The sequence below is a fragment of the Cavia porcellus genome, unplaced genomic scaffold (genome assembly GCF_034190915.1).
Source record: "Cavia porcellus strain 051 isolate PalLab524CR breed Dunkin Hartley unplaced genomic scaffold, mCavPor4.1 scaffold_1, whole genome shotgun sequence".
Classification (NCBI taxonomy): domain Eukaryota; kingdom Metazoa; phylum Chordata; class Mammalia; order Rodentia; family Caviidae; genus Cavia; species Cavia porcellus.
Genome location: NW_026947484.1, coordinates 147,824,549 through 147,846,690, shown reverse-complemented (window position 1 = coordinate 147,846,690; position 22,142 = coordinate 147,824,549). Strand labels below are relative to the sequence as shown.

Here is a 22,142-nt window from a genome sequence, read left to right as displayed (position 1 = left end):
CTTAGTTTCTGCACTTAAAGCTCTACAGATAGCATTGCTGTCTTATTTATTTGCAACCACTATTTTGTCCTAGATTTAGTTCTAACTTTTACATTACTTTCAGGTGTGTTTTCAGGAACAATATTGTTGTTATTAAATTTGAAGTCATCTGTGATCTTCATAAAGAACAATACTAGAGATTCTTAGAAATGCAAGTGTTTGCTAAATTACGTGTATCACAGTGACCAGACAGTTCTTCACAATGGTAGTTGATACGTCTTTTTTAAGCAAAAAATGTTGTGAGTATATATGTAATATAAATATTTAAATATTCTTATATGACAAAACCTTTTTCATATATGTTTTCAGTGAAAGAATTTCTAGCCAAAGCCAAAGAAGACTTTCTGAAAAAGTGGGAAAATCCTCCCCCGGTAAGAAATATTTGTATTTTTCTACTAGCTAAAATCTAAAAGCATGACTCTGACCTAAGTAATTTATTGCTTCAAAAATTTTCAAGTGCCTTTAGTATATATAAGCTAAAATGAGAATTATGCAATAATGTTATATTTTAATATATTAGTAATTTTCTGTATATCTAAATTGGAGAAGGAATAAATTTTCATATAATACCTAAATGTCAGTATTGACACTAATTCTGAGTTGCTACAAATTCTTGATATTTTCTAATATTAATTTTGAATTATGTCTTTGACAGTATGCCTAAAAGTTAGATATTGGTTTTTTTTTCCATTATTTTGGGGGACTATACTAAATCCATTTATGTCGAATAAACCAAAAATTAAATATAAATCTATAAGATTAAATTCAATAAGAATTATGAAGCCTTTTCTATAATGATAACCTTAACCATGAAATTAGAAAATTTTGTAAGTAAAATGTGACTTCCCCCTCTCTGCAGTGATCCAGCAAGAAACTCTATAATGTGTCGTAAAAGGCAATGTTTCATTTACAACAAAGAATAAATTCAGAAGCAGTGAATTTCAGCAAGTATTCAGATTTATTGCATATATATAATCATATTGTATCACATTTTTCTCAACCTAAACACTACAGACAGATTTAGAAGTATTTTTCTGAGATTTTGATGAATATCTTTATAAAGAAACCTATCAAATGGGTCAGCAACCATTAGATGTTGCTATTTAGAATGTAATTTGTTCCTAGTAATTTTCATTTTGTTGTGGCAGCAACAAATTCAGTCGATTGATGCCTCCAATTCTTTGTATGCTGTTGTCAAAGCCAAAGATGTTGGCTTGTAACTAAACATCTATTCAAGGAGAATAAAAAAGAGTCTGATTATCCTGAGACTAGCTTTTGGTTCTTTGTGGAATGAAAAACTCTTCTTTCCTTATTTATTGTCACTATTTTAGGTAATACAGGGTTATTACAATATTGGTACATTTTCCTTCATGCTGCTATTTAGTTCTATAAGCTCCTATAAAGATACAGATAAGTAAGATAACACTTTTTTGCAAAGGTAATTCCATTGAGAAGACTGGCCTTTCAGCGTATGATTATTTGTAAGACTGCAACTTAAATCACTTTTATCAGTATACTTCCTGCCAGTTTGTAATTATTAAAATATGGACATAATTTCTTAAATATTCAGTAATAGAAGATTCATATTTGAATCCGACCTTTACAGATTCACCTATGACTTTTATTTCCTGCCATGACTGTTATCTACCACTTTGCAGCATAATTCTTTTTTCCTCTTATTAGACCCTCTCATTCAAAGGAGAAAATTGAAGCAATCACTTAAATACTTGGAATCAAAATACTCATTTTGTGCCGGGGATTTAGCTTAGTATCATGAGCGCCTGTTTGGCAAGCGCAAGATTGTGAGTTCGATCCCTGGTACCAAAAAAAAGAATACTCCTTTTGTATTATTTCTAAAAGGATAGCTTCCTGAATTTTCTATTCTCATGATATATTGCTAAAGAAATTATAATTATTATCAGTCGTATGAGAATTTGTATTTAATGTTTAAAAATTTTTCATGCCCATGTAGAATAATGCTGGGCTCGAGGATTTTGAAAGGAAAAAAACTCTGGGAACGGGTTCCTTTGGAAGAGTCATGTTGGTGAAACATAAAGCCACGGAGCAGTATTATGCCATGAAGATTCTAGATAAGCAGAAGGTAAGTGTTTTTCATTATTTACCTGCAGGATAAATTTCTGTTTTATCAGCTAGTTTTTTTAAATGCACACAGTATGATAGGCTACCTTTGGCACCCATAAATAATTTTATCATTGCATTTATTTTTATTCTAATTTATTGTGACTGTGTGATGCATGGTTAATAGTTTTAGCCTAGTGAAGGTACATTATTATTTCAGTAATGCTTATGTGTATGTTTACTAACAAACTACTGAACTCAACTTGTAAAGAACAAGCATCTATTACATTCTGCCTTGTAGAAAACTACAGGAACCAATTAATCTTTATATTGATATAACAAATTTGGCAACTTTGTTTTATGACTTATTTTTATTGATATTAGATGCTCTCTTATTTAATGTTATTGGGTTTAGTAAATTTAAAATATCAGTCAAAGCAGGAGAAACCTTGGAAACACCTATGTTAGCAAGCAATTTTTATTTATCACTTATTTGTATCTAATGAGTCAAGATGCTTGAAGTATTCATGCTTTAAATTTCAACTTTCTGTTTTCCTAGTACTCACCACGAAGGGAAAGAAAAAGAATAATGAATATTGATAAAATGTCTGTCAGTTCTTATGTTCCCAAAAATGACTTCCTAGCCTATTCGGATATAAATAGGAAAATGGAAAGAAACATGAGTAGACAGTAGTCAGAATTACTAGACTAGACTAACACTCTCATATTGACTTAGAATGGAAACCATGTGTGTTGTATTAAGATTTTCTAATAGTCACATTTTAAAAAGTAAAAGTCAAAAGTTAATTTTATACTGTTTTATTTAATAACCCAATCCTTACCACAATTAATACAAAATTATTGAGGTGTTTTACATTTTTATACTTAATCTTCAAAATCTGATGTGTCTTTACTCCTACCATATGTCTCACCTAGAATTAGGCACGATTCAGGAGTTAAGTAACCATGTGTGGTTGGTGCCATCCGCTGAGATAACAGGATCTGATTAGTCAGGTTTCAGTCCAACCCTCATTTTTATTAAAACCAAACTAATTTTAACATGACAAGGGCAGTGGCTTAAGTCTTTCTAAAAAGAAATAAACCCGTTTGCACCTTTTTAAAAAAATTTTTATCGGTACTGGGGATCGAACTCATGCCTGCCTGCTTGCAAGGCAGGTTCTTATGCCACTGAGCTAAATCCCCAAGCCCCCCATTTGTACTTTTAATGGTCCACTGAAACCTCACTCAAAAATTTTTGGTAACCATGCTTCTTAAACAAATACTGTTATCACTCTACTCGGGAGCTCACTTCCTATTAATTCTTTAACCCGCAGCAGTGCAGCTGCACCCTTATTCATCCCCTATCTTTAGCTACCCTACTCAAGAGGCTCTGCCTGAGGTCATCAATCCAGTAATCAAACCTCAAGCCCGGCGGATTCTTTTTATTCATCTTATATGAACTTTTTAAAAGCACATTACTGTGCTGATCAATGTCTTGAAACTGTCTTGTCCTGACTCTGGAAGTCTCTTATTCAAACTATGCCCTTGCCTCTCTAGGTTCTTCTATATATATATATGTCTCTTTTCCTGTTTTGTTTTGTTCTTGTCTTCTGTCTGTTCTGCAGAGATTGTTAATGTCCAGGCTCTACACTAGCTAGCTCCTCTTCCCTTCTGCTTGGTCTAGCCCTTCTCCCTTATCTAACAGCCCCCACTCTTTCTTAGGTTCCTCCTCCTACTATGTACATTCTGGGCTTGGCACTCTTAGAGTTCCTGTAGGTCCTGCCCTCGTTTTCTAAATGATGTGAATTGCATACTTGTGTCAGTAGCACCACAGCAAAAACATTTCAGCTTTATCATTTTTATTAAACTGTCATTAAATTGTTTTTCCTGGGGAGATCCTAGTATTTTATGTTCTTAAGGAATTTGTAGAATGTGTTTTACATACAAAATATTGACAAGATAACAGAATATATCATCATATGTCTTAAAATATTTAGGGAAGAAGGTTTTAATTCCTTTTTTTAAATTTTTGGCAGAGCAGTGACTTGTTAAGTAGATTAGTGAGCCAGTTACCTCATGGATAAATCATGGCAAACAAGTGCTTCCCAGGAGAGTAAATGCCATTTTATATCATTTCTTTTACTGCAGTGTTTGGCCCTATGCATAATTAGGATAAAACACTACATTCTGAATTTTTTCTATTTATTTATCTTGCTAAAGATAAGTAATAAAATAGCACTATAGTAACTCCACTTTCTATTAATAAATCACACAAATCTTTCAATTAAATCAGCCTGGCTTCTTGGGGTAAAGGGGAAAATCAATGCAGAAATGGAAAAAACAAATCACATTTCTTTTCTCCGTGCTATGTGTCAAGCATTGCTATACTATATATATACATTGAATCTTCACAACTTTATGGGTCATTAACCCCCTTTTTAAAAAGCCACTAACCTCTGTAAATAATTTTTTAGAAGTCGAACAGCTAGAACCAAACATTTGACTGACAGATTTCTATGCCTTTATTCCTTATTTTTTTTCTTTAAAATGTATTTATAATCTGCAAAAGCCTTTCTATCACCACATAGTTTGATCTCTAATGAACTTCAACTGATCTTTTACATTAGCATCATAATTTCCACAGACCCAGGCTTTTTATCTCTATTAATATATCCACCTCCTGCCAACAAAATGTTTTAACTCTATTATACAGTTTCCCTTATCCATCAAAAAAGGTTCATCATGTTTATTAAATGAAGTCAGAACTCAGCCTACTCAGAATAAAGCCTGTTTTCCTAATCCTTATATTTTTTTTTCCCCATTTTCATTGTGGTCTCATTTGTTTCCCACATGCTCTCAATCTTGTGCTGCTCCTTCTTGAAACTTTACTCACAGGAGTATATAATGCTCATTTGTAGGGAAAAAAAATTATATGTGGCCTACTTTCTTTATTAATAACTCACATGTTAGGCCTTTAAAAAAGTCAACTGCTAACAAATCACCCTTCAATGCTGTAAGACTGTGTATTTAACAGAAATATTTAACAAATGAATACAATTTTTACGAATTTTGAACTTAAAAGATGGACTACATCCCAAGGAATGTAGTAGAAATGCATATTTAAAAGTAAATTGAATTTAGATTTTTTTTTAACTATTTAATTTAAAGATGAACTAAGCACATTGGCTTTGGGAGTTCATATACTTTGAATTCGTTTCCTTTTTTTAATTGTATTATGTCCCTCACATACATAGTTGGCTTAAGACTGTAATACAGACAGCCTCTCTTTTTTAGTTTTCTTTATTTATTTCACCAGCCAACATATTGTTTATGCCTAATTAAAAACCTGGTGTTATTGAAAACCTGCTATACAAAAGTAAACAGAAATTGAGAATAATTTTCCAGCTGATGTTATATATGTTATTGTGAAATATGGACTGATTAGTTTTGTAACTAGTTAAAATATGGATAAGAATCACCCAGCTGCTTCATGTTACAGATTTTAAAAACTGAGATTTAAAATATTGAAATAACATCTCCAAAACTGTACCAAGCTTATTGACTAGAAGGTCTAGGACAGAACACAGATCTTCTGATTCCTGGTACATTGATCTTTGCTCAATATTATTTATATAGTTCTCGTTTTTCATATGCCTGAAATCTTTAGTTATGTTTCTTATTCATGTTTAGATGGTTGATTTCTGTAACCACACCCACAGTGATAAGTCTCTAGCAAGAAAGAATGCCTGCCTCTAATGATTTGCGCGCACACACAATTATTTGTCTTTTTTCTTTTGCTACCTTTCCTTAAATTCAAAATAGAATTATTGCATGTGAAATAGTCACAATCTTAACGTATTCGCGATAAATTGCTTTCCCCTTTCTGTTGAATAGACAATGGAGAGGAAACTTTATTCATCCTAAATGACCTATTTGTATAAACACAGTAATTTTTTTGCCAGTACTTTGTGTGTCATCATCCCAGGCTGTAAAAATTAAATTTTTGGATTTTATATCTGTATGTACGTACTTATTTATTATGAGATGAAGAGATTATTCATTTTTACTTACTGTTCTTCAGTTTTGGTTGTTTGCTTAATTCCTATTTTGTGGCTGATTTTAGGAAGCCTGCATAATCAGTGTCTACTTAGGAAAGCCATACAGTGACCTAAGTCACTAGAAGCCAAGAATTTTCACATATTAATTTTTAAAGTAATTTTATGGGTCTATATTTTGTTTCCGTTTATCTCTTGTCTATTAACTGATAAGTAACTTTCATAAGACTAAGGTTAAAATTCTCTGCTAGGTGTTTTCAAGTCTTGGAAGCCTACCTGATAATTATTATTTTCCTTATCTAAATCTCACAATTTTGCTTCTTCATCTTTATTATATGGAGAACATTTTTCTTTTAAAGTGATAGTAACTTTGAAATTTTGCTTAAATTCACTAAAATTCATTTATCTTATTACAGGTTGTTAAATTGAAGCAAATAGAGCATACTTTGAATGAGAAAAGGATATTACAGGCAGTAAATTTTCCTTTTCTTGTTCGACTGGAATATTCTTTTAAGGTAAATTTTGGTAATGTCTAAATAAATTCTTTCCAAGCGGGTATACTTCTTAAAATATAATTCTATAATAGAATTCTAAAGCAGATGATAAGCTGGAGATTATGAATAAATGAAAAAGAGACATCTTTAGATATTTATGTAATCAAATTCTGTTGTGCTTATAAACTTATACAGCATTAGAAAAGGTTTTAGTTCTCCATGGAGCATTCAACATGCTGTGTAATTTTTCACAGGAAGGTACTAAAAATCAGATGTTTTAGTGACCAGAAACATCACAATATAATATTACATAATTCTTGTACGCATGCAAATGCATGTGATAGATATAACTGTACTTCTCTTATTTACCTGCAGGACTTTTTAACCATGACCTCATCACTCTGTTTTACTTATTGGTTTATATTCAACTCTTCTCTTTGTATAAGCAAGGCAGAATATTCTTTGCTGTACTGTCAGGTGTCTGATAAAGTGCAAAAAGGTTTATTCTTTAAATTGACACCTTTTCAACTCTTTAGAATAATACTTAGCATCTCTCTGTAGTTGAATCATATGAAACACTTTAACTTTTTTAAACCCCAAATGAAGACCTATGTATCTAAGATACTAAAACCATTAATCTCTTAAGACACAAATTATTCTTAGGAGCATTTTTTGAACTAGTTTTTTAATTTAGTTATTCCTTTGCATGTAGTATAGCACTGTATCATTGCCTTAGTGTCTAATTGTTCAAGAGTTAAATGTTCCCTTTGAAACAGAACAACAAAGTGTCAGCCTGATATATGGCGCTGATAATGTGACTGATACATGGCAGGAATATGGGAGGGTGGAGAGGAGCCCAGCATAAATAAGCTCAAGCATTTTCTGTTCTCTTTTTTTCTCAGTTTTACTAATCTGTCAAATAGATTTTGGTTTTGTCTTGTTCTGATTGACTATGGAATAGTCTTAGAATATTCACAAACCAGATTTATAATTTTGTGTTATCTCCTTTTGTTATAGGATAATTCTAATTTATACATGGTTATGGAGTATGTTCCTGGAGGTGAAATGTTTTCACATCTGAGAAGAATTGGGAGGTTCAGGTAACTGAACCTTCCTCAAACTTTCTCGCTTCCTCAAGTCTTTATATGTTTGGCTTTTTAAAACCCAGATCTTTAAGTTAATGCCTGTGCCAAAATTTCCTTTAATTTAACTAACCCAATAATATGATGCATTGGGTTAAAACATTAATAAAAGATCATGTCATACATGCATTTTAAAATTCAAGCAGAAGCAATATAAAACTAATTTAAATATTTTACCATTAGTAGATATGGTCAGACTTATTTGAAGTTTCTTAAAAATGAAGACATTAAATTTTAAAGTACTAATATTATTCAGCAAAATATTTGAACTATAATATAGTGCTTAGCATTCTAATAATTACATTTATTAACAGTATTTAAGATTACAGGAGGCTAAAGATGAGGAAGGAATATATGTAGAAATAATAATAGTGGCATTATGCCGATATGATTATAAAAATGTGCTTTTTCACAAATTTTGCTCTCCAAGCTTTTCCTACATTAGAGTTTTAAAATATGTAGCTAGTTTAAGAAGCATTTGTACCTTGTTTTATGTTATTACTAATAGGATCTGTTATTAAAATAGACTACAGATTCTGATACATTTCTCTGTGTATGATAGATCATAGATTACTACTGTTAATAATCTGTAGGAGAACGAAGCTAAAGCCATAGTAAGCTAATTCAGTTAAAACATGAGCATGGCCTCAAAATATACTGAGGATGGTATATTGTATTAAAATATTATTTTAAAATATAATTTCTATGCATTCATTCAACAAATAGTTTCTGAGATCTCATGTGAAACAGGATAGGATATGAAAAATCTAGTGACCAGAAAAGGAGTAGCATACATATTATCATATTTTTGAAAATTCGATTTCTGATACTCTGAGATCAAATTCATGTCACTTATCTTGAGGGAAATACTATTAATAGTTAAGATTGTTAATTAAAGATACAAGTCCAAAAACTATTTCAATTTATCAAGCAGATTAGGAGAATTCAGTGAACTATACTAGAAAATTAATTACAAATTTAAATAAAAAAATCGATATATCCTTTTGGAATCATACTCAAATTGTGGCATGAAAATTATGCTGCTGTCAAAATTGCAATGATATATAGAAGTAATCTATGTATGCAAGAACTGTACATGTTTATACAGGCCTACAGATTCTACATATGGCCAATGTGTCTGCATAAACATACACAGTAAAGGATTTGAAAATTTTCATGCCAAGATTGCATATATGGTTTCTGGAAGGGATTATGGATGTTCTTCACTTTTCACCAATGTTTTAGATTTTTTTAGAAAAGCATATGTCATTTTTGTAATAAGAATATATGTTTACTGGGTTTTTTACTTGTCACTAGGTTTCCCATGTCCTGTGCTAACATTAACCTTCAGATTAATGCAGTTAAAAAGATTCTAAGTAGTGAAAATCCTTAGAGACTTGAAATGTGTGGAAAATGTAGATAGAGCCTATTAACTATAGCAGTAGCACTTTCCACTTGACATTTTGGTTTTCTCCCATTCTCAGGGTGAGACATAATTCTAAAGAATCACTATCTTCTAATATGGGCAACAATAATTTACAATAAAATGACTTTTAAGGTTAGGGTTTTTTGTTTTGCCTGCTTGGTTGCTTGCTACCTTCTCTCCTTGTCTGTTTGGTTGTTAGTTTTTGTATTATACATGTGTTTACACCCAGGACGCTAAGCTGCATATCCGCCAATACAGCCCCCCTTTTAAATCATTTTGAAATAGGATATTGATGAGTTGCTAAACTGCCCAAGCTGGGCTTAAACTCGCAATCCTCCTACCAGCCTCCCGAAGTACTTGGATTACAACTGTTTGCCAAATGCCTGGCTGGATTATATTTTTCTTCAATGTAACTTAAATATCAGATGCTGAGCGTATCCAGCTGCATAGAGAAAATATACCCTAAAGGTATCAAAACATTATTTGAAGGTAATTTACTAAATATTTGAAAATCAACAAATTTCTTCACATGCTTTTGAGAAGCGCCTTTCCCAACATGTGTTAGTTTTTGTGTATAACCTACTCATTAATGTTTGCTATCCACTGTGACTGAAAATCAATCTTTCGTTTCTTTTCAGCGAACCCCACGCACGGTTTTATGCAGCTCAGATAGTGCTAACGTTTGAGTACCTCCACTCACTAGACCTCATCTACAGAGATCTGAAGCCTGAAAATCTCTTAATTGACCATCAAGGTTACATCCAGGTAGGACTTGAACACATTTTCTATGATGTATCCAAGAAAATACTAAGCAAGAAGTTTCTTTAACCTCAACACAACCCCAAATTTAAAATTCCACACGTAACTACATCTGATGAGTGCAGTCAAAATGCAGGTGCACTAAAAATATCATATAAAATTACCTTCAAGCCATGACTACGAGGTGTGTGTGAAATATGAATGAATATTGTGTTTAGCCTTGGGTTCCATCACTAAGATCTCATTATGCATATACACATGTCCCAAAATTCAATGTCCAGAGAAATCCAAAACGTGAAATACTCCAGTCCCAAACATTGTGGATAAGAGATGATCAGCCTATATTATCCTGATAAATAGCTGTGTTAGCCTCATTCTAAGACAAATAAAATAAGGAATAAGAAGTTTACACAGCCACTAAACAATGGCCAGTCTTTAAACTGGGACAGTCTGATAGGAATTCCTGCTCTTTACTGTATTACAGTCAGTAGCTGTAGTGCAGTAGATATGCCAGTCCCTTTGCACACAGTTAGCAGTAGATCCATTAGTGGTTTCATGCTTTGATGGTGCACATAATGGCATATGTATTACATTGTTGCATTATTATTAAAACCATTTATTGTTATATTTTACTTTCACTTTTATTCCATGAGTCCTTTTATTCCTTGGGATTTTGTGAAAAAGACTCAAAAGGATTTTGCTGCTGTTCATTTGTTTTGAGAGGGAATAGGGCTTTTCCACATAGATTGTTTTAATTTTCATTCACTAAGTAGTTGTCTTCATAAATTAGTCTCAATTATATTGACTTAATGTTTCCCTATTTTTCATGATTTCAAGTTTTATCTTGAGTTTTTCACTTTTAGTTTGATGGTATTAAACCATTCATGGTGGAGGGATACAAGTTTCATAGGTCTGCTTTTTTTATCCCCCGTAGGTCACCGACTTTGGATTTGCCAAAAGAGTTAAAGGCAGAACTTGGACATTATGTGGCACTCCAGAGTATTTGGCTCCAGAAATAATCCTCAGCAAGGTATGCTGACAGTGTTGGTCTGTGTGAAGCAGGAATGCAAGGCATGCATCACAGTGGGGTTTTGACAAACTGTTTATTAACCTAATTTTATTTTTTTATTGGTCTTAATATATAAATTAAATTGATTTATGCATAATTGCTAAAGAATAATTATTTGGAGTCTACCAATTATTTTTTTATTTCTGTCAATTTTAATTATGGATGTAGAGAAAAAAATGAATAACTCTAACCTCTACTGTATATCCATGTTTTGACACTCAAAACAGGCTTTTTGTTGTTGTTGTTGTTGGGGTTTTTTTGTTTTGTTTTGTTTTTTGTTTTTTTTGTAATTACTCCCAGTAGCATGAGAGGAAGCAAACAAGATGATATGGAGTATGATTGAGTTCTTCCTTCATTTCAAATTTACCACCAAATGAAAGGAATGTATGAAAATCATTTTTTTAGTTTTAGTATAATGGTAGTCTTACAGCAATTGAAAATCGCACAACTTTTATAAATAGTCAAATGCCAAGGAGAAACTAACCATATTTGAAAGAATGGTTTAATTTTCCTCTTCCTTAAAAAGCTAGAAAGTGAAACTAACAAAAATTGAGTATAAATAAGAACAAGGAAAGGGAAAGAAATAAAACATTTGTATCTACAGACCACAAACTGACATTCTGAAATTTGACTAAAACAAAATATTCTTATAGCTTTCCTCATATTATCTTCTATACTCTAAATCTTTTATAGCTTTTTACTCTTTTATGATCTAAATATCATTGCTGTTTCTTCTTTAAATGGAGCTAATAAATAACGTGTCCACAAAATAAGCACTAGCATGGGTACATGTGTTTAAATTGTAAAAGTAATAGTTATTTTAAAACTTTTGGGAAAATACAGAAAAATATAAAGAAACAACCAAAAAAAACTCACTATAATCCCACCACTTAGAGATAGCCTTAAAGAAAAAAAATATATCAGTGTATTTTTATATGCATGTTATTTTAATTCTAATCATAATGAACAGACAGTTTTGTTTCTGGCTTTTTCACTTGCACAACAACAAATTTACAAACTGTTTTGTGTGTATATGAGTTGCTTGTGTTGTGTACTGACACACTGTAAAATTTGTAGCTATTCTGTTTAATATTTAGAAGTTTGTTATTGTTGTTTCTTTTTTCTTTTATTGTTGTTGCTAGAGAGTTTTTTATTTGCTTGTTTGCATTTTTTGCCATTTTATATAATGGTGATAAACATCATTGTTCATAAAGCTTTTTATGTATTTCACATTATTTCCTTTGAATAAATTCCCAGAAGTGGAGTTACTGGGTCAAAGGATGTGAGCATTTTAAAGGCTCTTGCTATGTATTGCCAAATTGCTTTCCAAAAAGATTGTACCAATTTATACCCCTACCAGTAGTGTATGAGAGTACCTGTATGATCACACTCGCGAGTACTGAGTATTCTTATTGAAAAATATTTACTCATTCACTAGACAATAAACAATATCCTGTTTTAATTTTCATGTCTGCTTATTAGATTTTTTTCAAATGCCTAATAGTCATTTGATTTTTCTTTGTGTGTGTATATATATATAGTTCCTATCCTTTGCCTGTTATCTGTTGTAACTTAGTATTTACCTATTGATTTGTTTTAATTCTCTATACTTACAGTATTAACTTGTATCTGGCACATTTATCATAAACATTAGCACAGAATTTAAAACATAGACTTCAAGGAGTTAGGCAAAGTTGATGACCATTCCTATTAGTAAAATAAAGTAAATATTAGCAAAATAAATGTTCTTATGTTAGTTTTTCCTTTTCAAAATAATACAGAATCATGAAAAAAATGCGGGGAGGAATAGCCAGGGATGTTGGCATGTGCTATAATCCAGCACTCTGGAAGGCTGAGGCAGGAAGATCACAAATTCTAGACTACTGTGGGCAGTTTGTTGACTTACTAAAACCTACTCTCAAAATTAAAATAAAAGGAGTTGGGAATGTAGCTCTTTTGTGAAACTTGACATAGAACATAGTTGACTTTTTGTACATGTTAATATGCAAATTACTATTGATTTTCTTTTACTTCTAAATGTTAATTTTAGTAATTTTAATATAAAATCCAATTACTCATTATCTTTGAATTTGGTATGCAAAGCATTTTTAAACATGTTATTCTCTTTCATTTAATTTAGGCACTCATTTAATGACTGAATCACAGTCACGCTCTATATCATTAGGTGAATTGGTCGCTAGTGAGGAATTGCATGTAGTATGTACATTACAATATTCAGTAAAAATACATAATCAAAACTAACCTTGCTTTGGTTTACATAATTCTCATATGCAGTACTGTAATATATAGCAGAACATAAAACTATAGTATTATACTGTACAATCAGAAGGATTACAATACTGTATAAACAAGGAATACTGTACAGAAAAGGACATTGAGATTCTACAAACAAGATGTACAGAACTATAAAACTGGTTGTTAAGTCCAAGTGACAGATTGTAAGTCCAAACAGTCCTTAAACAGTTAGTTCATTAAGGGAGGAATGCCTGTGTTCTTCATGAAACCCTACGCACTAATTTTCTTTCCTGTATATGTTTAGAGATATAAAAACAGTAGATTGCAAAAGTAAGTTACACTTAAAGAGTTATATTAATTTGGATCCACATTAAACTTGTACTTTCACATGATCCTATGAGATGGGCATGATTATCTCTAATATGTTCACTCTCCAAACTCCCAGAATGTACAATATTTTGAACTCAGCTCCAGTATTATTCTAATAGTACTATTTTGCTTCAAAACTTTGACCTTTCTATAGAAAACCTGATTCATAAGATTCTGGCCCATTGGGAAGTCTTTGTCTAGCTCCCTTTCTATGGCTGAGAAACAAAGTTAGTTCAGTGAAACAGAACCAATTTCATTATCGGTAATATTCATCATGGATTTAGGAAGAACATTTAATAATCTTTTCTAATATTCACTTCCAATATCTGGAAATTCTCCCTTTTGTTTGATTTAAATCTAACCTGATACATTTTGTTCCTTTTTAAAATTCTATCCTCACCTGCTTAGCAGGTGTTTTAAAATTTTTCTTTGCTTGCAGATAATTTTGAATTATGTACGAGTTTGTTTTCCTCTGAGTAACTTAAGTAATAATTGACATTGGTGTTGGTTTATCTCAGGGCTACAATAAGGCAGTGGATTGGTGGGCACTGGGAGTGCTAATCTATGAAATGGCAGCTGGGTACCCCCCATTCTTTGCAGACCAACCAATTCAGATTTATGAAAAGATCGTTTCTGGGAAGGTAAGTCGTGTATTTATCATTCCTTTCTTATTCGTTATTTCTGTACATGAATCTTAAGCTTTAAAGATTCAAGTCATATTATGCCATCACAATATTATCCTAAGCTTAAAAAAATATAGAAATATCATACTGTTCATCTTATAAGAAAAAAATGGCAGTGGTACAAGCAAATTAGCAATACAGTAAAGCAAATTTGATTTTTACTACTTTTTATTGCCTACAAAGAACAGGGTGATTGCCATAATTCTGACATTCCTTCAAATACATAAAAATTGTTAGGTATTTTAATGAATATCTCCTCGGAGAGAAATTTGAAGATCTGTTTTCCTATGCTTTTCTTTTTCAGGAGAGAATTCTTGTTTGACTGTTAGAAACCCTCGAATTAGAAAGAAATTTAAAATGGATGAGTTTATAGAATTTATTTTTAACAGAAGTGTTCATGTTGATTTTAATTGCTACTGATACAAATGTTATTCTTGAACATGAGTAATTTACTATGCCATAGTTTTTTATATAGTGTATCTAGCCACATAAACCTTTCTCTTACATTTATAATCTCTAGTTTTGCTCCCAAATGCATTTTGATTAGGATCACTGACATTACAGTTCATCCCAAGGTCTTTTTTGAAAGTACCGTAGTCAGTCTCAATAGAGATGAGTCTGATTCTTCCTACCAGATAGCAAAGGAAGAGGAGCCTTTTAAACCTTTCCAGGAAGAAACAGTCTGTGTATTAAGCAATTAGTCATAAAGTAAATGAGAAGGAATATTTTTCCTTCTTGCTGTTCCCACGTATGATACTTTCTTTTACCTTGTCCTTTTTGTTAAGACTACATAGCTCCATTAAGAATATGAACAGGAAACAGAACATAAATTTCCCATCACATTATTTCCAAGATCTGAGATACTTGACTTTTTTTTATGTTAAGGTTTTCTTAGGCAGAGATAAACCTAATCAATATAAAGATTCTGAAAGAAGATAGAGGCAATCTATTTCTTTGTGTCTCAGCCAGATTCAAGCTCTGAAAAGTGTAACAATTGACCTCAGGATCCATGAATTTAAAACTTACAATGTTAAATATTCATGAGGTACCCAAATGGCCACAATGCAGTAATTTATCTTTTCTGCCAGGACCCAAATTTAAATGCAGCATGCTCGCAGGTAGGCTTTAGGAACAGGCATTCACATTTCAACATTGGATTGTCATTCCATGTGTCAATGTGTATACGCAGGCCACAAGGGTTATAAGATTTTTTTGTATTTTATCACACTTTTGGGAGAAAGCTTGTTATGTCAGCATTCATAAATTAGCAGACTGACGAAGAAACTTACACCTCAACTGTGTCCCTGGTAAAATGTAAATACCTCTTACAGAACCGTAAAAGTGGACCATCTCTGTTAAGTAACCTCTAGTTTCTGTATTATATGAAATGCAAATCATAATCACTACTTCCCAGTGCAAGTAGGTGTTTCTGCATCCAAATCCAAACTAAGATGTATCTCTACCCACATTGTAAAAGCTCTGTGTTTAGAGTTAAAAGGCAGATTGGAAATTAACTATTTTTTTAAATTCTTCTAATTTTTCAAGTCATTAAAAATCTATTCTAGCCTTATACTTATAGATCTCCTATTTGCATTTAAAATTTTAATGGTCTTAATATAAAATAGCATTTAAGAATACACTCTCCATTCAGAATTGCCTTTTCTGATTTTTAAACGACTATTTTTATGCAACATTTTATGTTGATTGTGTTTTCCATTCTGAATCCATACCATAAAAATTATACTTATCAATGATAGTCAAAAGTTAAAATAAAAATAAATGATTAATTCTCTGAAATATGTATATCTGAACATTAAATATTTTTCTCTCATAGTATTTCAACTAAAGCTGCTACTTTTAAATGTACAGAAAGATGATCTATCAGCTTGTTAGATTGTCTCCTACACATATTTTGCCTTTAAAAAATAGAAGAGGTGGTATTTAAATGTCAAATTATTCATGCAGTATTAAGGTTCTGATTTAGAAATGTATAGCTGACAGAAAAAAAATATAATTCTCAATTTAACTATTCTTCGTCCTAACAATATATATGCTGCTGTTTTTGTGTACAGTCTTTAGATTAATGCCTTGGTGCCATATATACTATCACAATAATCATTTATCTGATAGCAATTCTATCTGGCTGTATTATCCACAGAAGTATAAAAGTTAATACTGTGTTCAAAACAGATACTTGCAAATAGGATAATCAAAGAACAGCTATTATGGAAACCAGCCTTTAGAGTCTGGCTTACATAATTTTTAAAAAATCCTGAGCTTCATTATATGTAGCATAAATATTATTCCATTTTTAACAAGCACCAGGAATGTACAAGGAAATATGCACAGAGTCTAAAAATAGAAACGCAAGTATATACTGAGTGATCAAAGACTTGATTAAGTTTTCCCAAAGACAGATCAACATTCACATGAAGATAATTGATTGGCAGCTCAAAGGCCATTCCTTTCTATGTCATGGGTCCCAAAACCCTTCTCTGGGTTTGTAATTCCCTGTGAGAACTCACAGGACTCAGCCTACACTGATACTCACATCTAAGACTTACTACAAAAGAGGAAATCAAAGCAAAATCAGCGAAGGGAAAAGCAGTCAGGCTAAGTCCAGAGGAAACCAGGAACACTCGTTCTAGTTCTTCCCCGGTGACCACAGCAATGTACTGAACTCCTCCAGCAATGAATTGTGAAACACATGGGAAACGCCCTGTATTAGTGCAGCTCACGAGACTATAATCACTGTTCATGTTGGAAACTGTGCACGCATGCACTCGCTACAGAGCACATATCCAAACCCAAGATCTCCAGAACGAAAGTTGATGTTCAGCATAAACCATATTGTTTGTACAAAGAGTCTAAGCCACTCTCGTCATGAAGAGGAAGTTTCACACAGTGTAAGGAAGTGATACCATTCAAGTTTGCAGATACCTGCGGGGGTCTGGTCTCAAGGAGTCCTAAGGGTGGTGATCTCAGGCCTGCTACATTAACTGTTCTGTGAACCTACTCTGTTTCCTTAGTAACACGCACATATGCCTCCACATTTTTTCTCAGATGCTGCTGTTAATACTTTTTTGGGAAATTTAAATACTATTTTTGGCCATAGCTATAGTTAAAGAGGCTTAGATGTACTCAGAAGTTATTTTAATAAAATCAAAGGCATTTTTACCATTCATATAGGGTCATTTTTTAAACGCTTTGCTGCAGTCATTTAAAATGTTCATTAACACCTGATTTGAGACAGCTCTTCAAGGCTCTGATGAGCAGATGATTACAAAATGGCTCTATTTTGTGAGAGGAGTGAGGGTGGTGTGGGTAGTATTCTCTGCAGCCACAGAATATGTTTGTCTACCACTGTTTTTGCATAGCACTGCGAGCAGATTAGAAAACCCATAGACATGGCACCAGAATTCATAAATATTCTCAAATGTCCTAGCTCTTTCTTTTTATTTATCATATCCAAGTTGCCCTGGGTTCTTTGAGGTAGTGTGGAGCTTGGAACCATGTCTATAACAGCTGAATGCTAGTTTTTAAAAAGCTATCAGGGCCTTTGAAAAGTTGACTAATATATATGATAATTTTTGCTAGATAAATTCTTCACTGGTACTGCAGGTGTTTTAGAACCTCTTGTACCTAACTTAGGGAGATAATTTAAATTTATTTTAATATGCTATGACCAGGAATTAGTAGATTATTGCTTGGTGGCTGTGTGCAAATTCTGAGTCATTTAAGCCCAGTAAATTTTATCCTAATGCATAAAAGATAACGTTACTACTTAACTGTGTCTCCTGCCAATAAGCAGAAGAGCAGTAAAATTTTTCCCTGCTATAAGCCAAAAACAAACTTTATAAATTTTGTAACTAAGTTCAGTGTAGACAAACTTGATTTGGACTTATTTTATTTCTAAAAGAAAAAAAGAGTAATGTCAGTTAGTGAATTTAAATTATGCATAACAACATGAACTAATTTGCTTTGCTGTATGCAACTTCCTATCGAATGTGTAGAAAACAATAGTCATTCATGAAACTGAACTGTATAAAACTTTATAATTGGGGGGGCTGGGTATTTAGCTCAGCGGCATAAGCGCCTGCCTTGCAAGCAGGCAGTCGTGAGTTCAATCCCTGGTACCGATAAAAAGGAAAAAGACAAAAGAAAAAAAAAAAACTTTATAATTGATCTGAAAGCAGCACAAATATTTTGTTGAGCTCGCTCAATTCAGAGTGAGTTTTGTAGTTTAACATATTACATAATGTAATTTGACAAAGTAATTTTGGGTAGCAGATATATTTACCAAGCTCTCCTTCTAAAGCAAGTCTTTAGCTATCCTTTTTTCCCCTCATTTTATAAAATGTAACCTTTAAGAAAGTTTTTATTCCATAAATTAACAGTGGCACATGAACCAAGAAGAAAGGCAGAACTTGCAGTGTGTTCCAAAAGACTTTTCTGACATGGGTTGCAGTCCTTAGGTCGTTAAAATGCCTTAGGCCACATAAACATAGATTTGCTATCTTTCATGTTACTTCTTCAAATCTAGAAATCCGGCCTAGAGTCATTAAAATAGTGCTCTCATAGGAAAGTTTAAAAATGAAAACTATTTAATTTGTGTCTCCAAGATAGGCAGCATTAAAAAAAAAAAAAAAAAGAAAAAGGCAGATTCATTAGAGTTACATAACTTCTTTTCATATCTGCCAAATGAAAAATACTGTCAGCGTTTTAGAGATAAGGAAACTGATATCTAGGAAGGTAGAAGGATTTTCCTAGGTGACAGAGCTTGTGTTTAACTGGTTTTAGAGTTAAAAATCCAGGAGTTCTTTTCATGAAGTGCAATAATAATTTCAGCTACTGAGACAAGAGGACTGCTTGATCCCAGGAGTCCGTGGCCAGCCTGGGCAACATAACAAGCCTCTGTCTGCTAAAACAAATAGAAGAATAAGTAACTTCTTAAGAAGTAGTAACTGGTAGAAGTTTTGAAGCGTCAAAGATGCTAATTTTTTTTTTTTTTTATTTAACTCCTTCATCCTATTTGTAGGTAAAGCAAAACTTCAAATTATCCAAAACCAAACAGTGGTTTGTAGCAAAGCAAACAATAGAAGCTGGTGCAGTGGTCTGTTATTCCTCACCTGCCCCAGTTACTCTTTACCGTTGTTTTTATTCCTCCATTGCTGATCTTTCCTTCTTAGTCTCATTGGCTGAGGCCTCTTTTTTTTTTTTTTTTTTTGTCTTTTTCTTTTTTTATTGGTACCAGGGATAGAACTCACAGCTGCCTGCTTGCAAGGCAGGCGCTTATGCTGCTGAGCTAAATCCCCAGCACCCTGAGGCCTCTTTTTTTCAGCCAGCCTCTTGTCTGTAAGTGCCAGCTGACAGTTTTGTTTCATTTTTTCAGCTCATATCTACTCCTATATTCAGAATCCTATTTGAGATCTCCCATCAGATATTTAATAAATTTGCTAAATTTAACCTTGCTAAAGCAGACAGCTTTTTATTACCCCTAGGAAAAATCTGCTTCCTCCACAACCTTTTGCATCTCAATCAACGGCAGTTCTATCCCTGTACCTGTGCAGACTAAACACCTTAAAGTCTTCATTCCACATCTAATGTATAGAAAATCCTTATGGCTCTCCTGTTGGAATATGTACAAAATTCAGTGATTTTTACCACTACCACCATCATTCTCATCTGAGTCACAAGAGTGGTTCTTTTAAAAATGTTAAATCAGTAGCCATGATGTAGCTCAGTGGCATAAGCATCTGCCTGGCAAGCACAGGATCACAAGTTTAACTCCAGTACCCCCTCCCCACAAAAAGTACAAAGCTTAAATTGAATCCTTTCAGTGATGGTCTGTTGCGAGGCTGCAGCCCAGTGAGAGAGCACACACTAAGCTTGCACAAGATATTTGGTGCTAGGTTCAATCCCTAGCACCAAAAACAAGGAAGAAAGGGAGGTAGAAGGAAAGAAGGCAGGCAGGCACACTGGCTGGCATGCGAAGATGCCCCATTCTTCAAAATAAAATTTAAAGCTCTTACAATACTGTATATGAGGAGTGATACAATGGCATTTTTAAAGGATCACTCCAGTTGCTACTACTATTTATCTTCCATTTTTCTCACTAGAATGAAAACTGCATGAAGGCAGGAATCATTTCACTAATGTATTTTACTAATGTGTTTACTAATGTATCTGAAGCACATCCGTTCCTGTCCCTAGTCAGTGTTCAGTTGATATCTGCGGAATTTGAATTCATTTATTCATTAGACCCTCACACCTTGACATATGCCAGATCAGTTGAGGTCTCTGTTGCCATGAATTGGTCTGTCTTTGGTGTCTCACCCTAGAGATACTCATTCATTAGGTCTTCTGTGGATTCGAAACATCTGTATTTTTTTCCAGTGATCTTAAATTTAGATACATATGTATCATTTCCCAGGAGCTTGCTGTACATACTATGCACCACTGTGTATGCCTCACTGTAGCAATGCATTCAATCTCAAGTATGTATCATTAGGAAACTCAGAAGTAACATGGTCTCTGAAGGTTGGAAAGAATTCTAAACAGGAAATAAAGTTAAGGGAAACAGACCAAAGGAAGAACTCCAGGAAGTGCATATTGCGTGAGCAGCTCTTTCATGTTGTACAAGTACCTTTTCCATGTTAAATGATACCAGGGTTCCAATAAACGTATCTCTGGACTAATGGGCTTAGAATGTCTTTTTTTCTCTATCTGGTTATTTATAGCAACTGTCACATTATTTGCTGTGGCAGAAAACTCAGAAATGTGGAAGTCAGGAGTGCTTTGGTAAGTTATTTTTCCCACAGTTCACTGACTAAGTCAGTTGCCTTCTAGAGCTCAAGTTCCTTATCTTTAAAATGAAGATTTTGACTAAAGTAAAATAAGTTCATTCTCACTGCAATAATCTACAATTTTGGTTTCCCTTTCTAAGATGGTTGTACTTGTTCATGACAAAAAATACTTTCTCAATATGGTTTTGAAGGAAGGTCACTCTTCCTATTACCGAATTGGCTGATATCTCCAGGTTATTGTGCTACCAAGGAGGATCCGATATTAAAACATAATTTTGTTTGGTTTATTTATGATTTTTAGGAGTTTTTAGTAATTCCAGTTTGGTGATTTGACTTGGCTCTAGAAATTATATTTCAGATTACATTTCAGAACAATCACAGGAAAAATATTTTCACAATGATTCTCATTATTTCTACTCCAGTATACTTTACGATATCCGAAATTCTCACTAATAAAACACACCATTATGAGAGTGTGAACTGTCTACCAAAAGTCTCTGGAAAAGAACGTGTGATGTAGCAGAAGCTGTGTCTAATTTTAAAAGATTCTCAAATGAATCTATTGTCAACCACCACCACTCGGTTTGTTTGAGAATCATTGTTAGCCTTATACATACAAATATACCTTCCTCCCTTTTACTAATCTGAGACCACCACTTCCTTTACATACATACACATATGTACATAAATGGCTACTTTAGGAACCTCTATCCTTCGTGTACTGCATTCTATATTACCTGAATCTGGAAAATTACTTCTATTTTGTAAATTACTGTCCACAGTTCTGGACATCATCAAGGGATAACTAACTGGCACCTTACCATTGAACAGTTCATGCAAATGCAATTCCAAATAAAGACAGACCTCAAGTAAGTCTCAAGTAAGTTATTGCTTTGGCACCTGAACAATGGTTAGATGTACCACAGGCAAAGTCTGAATTAAGATAACCACTGGGAAAAAAAAAT

General features: G+C 33.0%; 1 protein-coding gene across 8 annotated transcripts in view; it reads left to right on the top strand.

Annotated features, from left to right (window-relative positions):
• Positions 1-22,142, top strand: part of Prkacb (protein kinase cAMP-activated catalytic subunit beta) — a 113,500-nt gene that overhangs the window by 77,738 nt on the left and 13,620 nt on the right. For all 8 annotated transcript variants that reach the window (XM_063257636.1, XM_003478802.5, XM_005007920.4 and 5 more), the window contains 7 exons: positions 349-410; positions 2,012-2,140; positions 6,590-6,688; positions 7,685-7,767; positions 9,874-10,000; positions 10,929-11,024; positions 14,207-14,329. In XM_063257636.1, coding sequence (XP_063113706.1) covers positions 349-410; positions 2,012-2,140; positions 6,590-6,688; positions 7,685-7,767; positions 9,874-10,000; positions 10,929-11,024; positions 14,207-14,329 — 719 coding nt within the window. The remainder of the gene's footprint in view (positions 1-348; positions 411-2,011; positions 2,141-6,589; positions 6,689-7,684; positions 7,768-9,873; positions 10,001-10,928; positions 11,025-14,206; positions 14,330-22,142) is intronic.